This window comes from Camellia sinensis, chromosome 7 (assembly GCF_055761805.1).
Source record: "Camellia sinensis isolate YWXY chromosome 7, ASM5576180v1, whole genome shotgun sequence".
NCBI classification, from domain to species: Eukaryota; Viridiplantae; Streptophyta; class Magnoliopsida; order Ericales; family Theaceae; genus Camellia; species Camellia sinensis.
In genome coordinates, this window is record NC_138967.1 from 12593010 (window position 1) to 12598832 (window position 5823).

The 5823-nt window shown below is 28.0% G+C and overlaps 1 protein-coding gene across 1 annotated transcript; it reads left to right on the top strand.

The window, feature by feature from the left end:
• Positions 1 to 3263: 3263 nt before the first annotated feature.
• LOC114314185 (F-box protein At3g07870-like) lies at positions 3264 to 3884 on the top strand. The gene has a single exon (XM_028260649.2). The coding sequence runs from the start codon at positions 3264 to 3266 to the stop codon at positions 3882 to 3884; it is 621 nt and encodes a 206-aa protein (XP_028116450.2).
• Positions 3885 to 5823: the final 1939 nt, after the last annotated feature.

The following is a 5823-nucleotide window of genomic DNA, read 5'->3' on the forward strand; positions in this document are numbered from 1 at the left end:
GTATTTTGAACCTTCCGCACCGAAAAGATTTAGGTGCGGAGATATCACCATCAAAGTAGACCAGCTCTCCCCACATTCCGCCAATCTTCCTAAAGGTATCTAAGTTCCATAAGTTGAGAGGTACCTCATAGCAGCTAATCCAAACATGTCTCTCCTGCTGAAAAAGCATACCTGATCTCCACTCCGTGATGTACTCACACCATTCTTGAAACCATTCTATGACCTTTTTTTACTCAACAGGTCATCCATTGAATTAAAAGTTAGAATAACATCACGTCCACCTCCTTCTCGCACCAGCACATTCAGCATACCTCTGGTGTTAAATAAAAAAAATTGACAAGAGATATTTGCAATTTTTAGAATCACATTAGGTAATTCATATTTTAAACAAACTTTAAAGATGTATTTGTAGTTTATCCAAAAATATATCATTGTTCTCACATAATATGTAGTACTGATATTTTTATAATTAAATATTATTTTAATAAAAATTTTATTTTAAAATGATAAGTCTTTATACTCTATCTATTTTTAAGGGGGTATGTTGATGGTGCGGTAGTATAACAAAGCAAGTAGGTCATATTAGGTCGATGAGACGGTCACAAAATAATTGCAATATAAAAAATAAAAAAAAATTGTGTAACTTTGACATAAAAGAAGAGTTACACCAAACATATGAATGAAATTTCACAATATACATAGTAGAATTGCATCACCACGAAATGGTAAATTTTACCATTGAAATGTCATTTTCCTTATTTGTTTAGGGACATGTCATGTAGATTGGATTAATAATTTAATATAAAAACATAATTCGTGTTTGGTTAAGAGAATTGTGATTGAGATTAGATACGATATTCTCATATGGAGACAATTGAGTCCTAAAAGGAGAAGATGAAATAAAAAATAAAAAATAAAGAAGAGATTAAAATTAATTCTTTAAATTATAAAATTGTTAAGATTTTATTAAGGAAAAATTAATGAAACATCCCTCTCCAACTTTATGTAGTAGGAGAGATTCAAGATATATTTTTTTATTAGCTAAGGTCTCTCGATGAAATTTCTTTGTAATCATACTAGAGAAATTTTGAAATTTCTCTTTGATCATATCATAAAAATTTCAAAATTTCTCTGTGAAAATTGAAATTTTTTTGTAAGGGTCGAAATTTTTCTGAATTGGATGAAATTTCTCTGAGCGAAATTTCTCTAAGTCGAATTTTCTCTATGAAAATGTTGAGGGACGTTAACTACTATAAAAATATTGTATATCCTTTATCTTATAAAATCTTAATATCATGTATCTTAAAAAAAATTATCTTTTTATTAATCACTCTTCCTAATCCTGAGTTAATTCAACTATTGAATAAGATATACAATATAACACTATCTATAAATAAATAAATAAATAAAGAAGATATACAATATAAAATAGGAGACTTGTATATAGGTCCTAATAGGTAGATTTGTTGTCCAATAGGTCATATAATAAGTAATGGCTTTTTTCATCAAACATTATTAAAAAAACATCACTAATTATCAATTCTTAGAGACAGTTTAATAATTGTTACAAAAAAATGTCACTAATTATAAGTTAGCGACAATTTAAAAAAATCGTCACAAAAAAAATGTTACTAATTTTTAACGTTCAGTGACAGTTTGAAAAATTCATCATAAAAAAATCACTAATTGTAAGTTTTAGCTACAATTTATAAAAAATCATGACCAAAAAAAAAAGAGTTACTAATTTTCAATTTTTAGCGATATATGTACAAAATTGTCAAAAAAATTATTTTTAACGACAATTTTATTAGGACTGATTTTCAATAGAATTTGATTGAAATTAAGTCAAATTATTAGAATCTATTGATAATTACCTTACAAAATAAGTTGGATGGGATTCCAACCAAAGGCCCCCCAATATGAAAGGGAATATATATAGTTTTAAATTAAAATCAAATTTTATATTTTACTACAACACACCCACCAGTATATATTATAGTATATATTTGACCATGCATGAGGGCTAAAAAACAAAACAAAAAAACTAGCCCGTGAACAGTTTGTAAAAAGGGAAGAATGCAAACCCTAGCTCTTCCAACAATTTTAGGGAAGGAAAAGTGGCAAGGAAACCTTCCCGAAGAAATCATTATTGAAATACTCTCAAGGTTACCCCTCAAAACTCTCGTCAAATTCACTCTTGTTTCCAAGCGGTAGCGTTCTTTGATTCAATCAGGTTCTGTGAAAAGCGTTCAACGAAACAAAGTTCTAATTTATGGAAGGTTTTATCTTCACTCCATCAACGAAGCTTGTCTTGTGAAAAGCGTTCTTGAACTTGTTGAAAAAATCCCATCTCATTATTACATTGAAATCTTGGGTTCGTGCAATGGGTTGTTGGATATTCGGATTATCGATGATTTGTTCTTGTAGAATCCGCTCACCAAATGTTCGAAGAAAGTCCTCTCATATCATCGCTTGCGAGCATTGGCGGAGGCAAAGAAGGACGTAGGGGGTCACGTGCCCCCTTCAGTTTTGAGATTTTTTTTTTTGGTCATATATAAAATGTATTTTTTTTTCTTAACATGTTTTTTGGTTAAGAATTTATTGTATTGTTCATAACAAGTAATTATTTGATACTTTAAGAGTATTGTGTGATATTATTTATATAATAGTTTAAACCAATAGTATAGCGAAAAATTTTATAGATTGAATATAATGAACTCATTATTTTCAAGCAGTTGACAGACTGCTTAGTGTGATTTGTGATTTCTCATGTTTTGAGCACCACGTAGGCAATGCTATATGGTATTCTAAGACTGTTTAATAATTTTCGTTCAAAACACATCATTTATAAGTAATGTCAACTCTTTAATATTTTTCTATCAAATAAAAATTAAATAGATTTTATAATAATTTGTGCTATAAACAATGTGTTTTTATTTTCTAAAATAAAGAATTTTGATCCATAATTTTTTGTGCTAAAATTACAAACTTACGTCACCATTCCACACCGAGCTATTCCACACTATTATAGAATTTTAATTTGTTCCTATTAATAATGAATATGTAATTTTTTATGCTTAAATTTAGCTCATAAAATTGTTATTATCTTAATGTTCATCATGATTTTTTTTAAATCAAAAATTATAATTAATAGTGCCCCCTTGAACTCAATTTCCTAGCTCCACCACTGCTTGCGAGATAGTGGCTACGGTGTTGTTTCTGGGCTTTGCTTTGACTCCTCGAATAATGAGTACAAGGTTGTAATGGCGCTTTCTCATGAGACTCCAAGTCACGGTAGATTGGTTGTAATTGGTAGTTTTCGAAGCAAAACTTGGACAGTTGTTCACTTCCCATACCGTGTTTCTAGTGTGAAATCAAGTCCTGTTGTGAATGAAAATCTACATTGGTTTACTTCTACAGAAAGTTGGAGTCGCTTCTTCGCACGCCATCAAGTCATTTACTTCAATCCAAGGAAGAATATATTCAGGAAGTTACCAATGCCACTACCTAAGGATGGCAATGGAGATATTCTACTCGGTTTGGGAGTTTTAGAAGGATGTCTTTGTATGGTTCGCTCTTGCGAGCACCTAACTGATCGTATGGATAGAGTTGAGGTGTTGGTGATGAAGAAATATGGTATCAAAGAATCTTGGACTTCCATGTTCATTCTATCGAATTTGCCTAACTTGCATATTTATGATAATGTACTACCATTGTTTTTTACAAAGAATGGTGAGATTCTAATGAAAATTGGCAAGAACTGTGTAAGAGCATATAATCCTAACGACAACTCACAAAGGGATATTAGGATTCCAGCCTACAGTCCCTACTTCTATGCAGCTGTGTATGAGGAAAGTTTAGCTTCACCTATTGATTACAACTAGGAAGCAGAAGAGTTGAGAGAAGATGCAAGATATGTGAAAAATTCCCTTTCAGGCTCTTGGCGAAAAATGAGAAAGGTAATAAGGGTGGGTGTTTCAGCATACGAGGTTGAAGGGGGAGGACTTAGAGAGTCAGACTCGGAATATATGATGGATAACTATAGGAGGAGGAGAAATTGACTGACTTCATTTTTATAGTATTCATTTAAAAAAATTCTCTAATCTTTGACTACATTTTTATTATTTCAGATTTATTTTGATTTCTTTTATTTTTGTGATTAACAACTTTAAATTAGTTGATCATAAAATAGGTAGGATAGCTGGTTCATTAGGTCATGTTAGTGAGCCAAGAAGAGTAGATGGTGCATGGAGGATAACAATACGATCATATTTGTTTGGTGGATTAGATTAAGGAAATAAAAGCATAAGTAATACCACTTCCTATACATTTATTTTTAGTACCATAAAATTGTTGAATGAGATTATATATGCCAGGTGATTGTTTGATTAGAATGAGATAAAATTTTGAAAGAGTTTTATGACATTTAAATACTGAAGGAAAGATAATTCGGAAAGGGAACTAATTGTCCAAAGGGAGTGATGGGATTGATTAATTAGCAGTCAAACAAACACTGAATTTGCAAATTCATCTATTGCTTAATAAATATATATATATATATATATATCCGGATAAGAATTTATATTTTGATTTTGTGAAACAACGAATTGGGCTAGCTTATTTCCGGAGGTTGTTTTCAATTTTTAGCAAAGACAAAGATTGACAATTCTTTGTTGAGTTAGTTGTTGGATTCTCCCCTCTTATAGAGATATTTGTTGAGTTTGTTGGTAGATTCATTATTATATGTTGGTTGCTTCTTCTCATTATGGGATTATTCGTCATTTCTATACCATGGGCTGACTAGACCTTATTTTAATTATTTAATTCGTTCAGCTTTTAAGTCCTCTCTAAGATCATTCAAAAAAACAAAAAAATATTTGATAATTATAACTATTTGATTTAAATACATTTTTCTTAAACATAATTTAAAAAATAAAACATTCATTTTTTAAAGATAAATACAATTAAATATTGTGACTATAATTATTAGATTAATTTTATTTTATTTTTTATAAATGATCTACATATACTTAAAAAAATTATAAATTAAAAAAAATCGTGTTTGACCCATGTATCCAAACGGGATCCTCGGATCGTCCAAGAAGATTGGACAAAATTAGCTCATAAAAATTGTTCAAACTTTTATTCAAAATGAAAGTTTATGATTGAGATTGAATTTATATAGTATAAGATTTATTGAATAAATCGGAATTACAAAAATAATATTTTTTGATAAATGTTTAAATAAAGTTTTAAGGTTTCTTTATTTACATAAATATATATATAGTGTTCAAAAAAAAAAAATCTCTAAATATATAGATAGCGTTTGGTAATATTTACGTTTTTTGTTATGTTTACAAAAATTTTATAAATTATTTTTTGTTTATTTTTAGAAAAACATAAATTATAAACGTATTTAGTTTGAACAAAATGTTTAAAAAAATTTATAAACATAAACTAAAAAATATATTTGTTCAGTCCTAAAATATTTATATTTATTTTTATTATTTCTAACAATAGGATCACACACATTATAATTGAAAAAAATTAATTAAAAAAATAATTGAAAAAAAATTTAATTGGAAAAAGAATTATTTGAAAAAAAAATTAATTGAAAAAAATTATTGAAAAAAAATTATTGAAAAAAAAATTATTTGATAAAAAAAAAATTAAAAACTGAAAACATTAACTTATTTTTTGAATTTATGTTTTTTTCTCAAATTTATCAACTGACACAACCATTTATAAATCAAAAAAAATTATTAAACAAATTTTTATGATAACTTTTTAAATTTTTATAAATATAAATTAAAAATTAAAAGG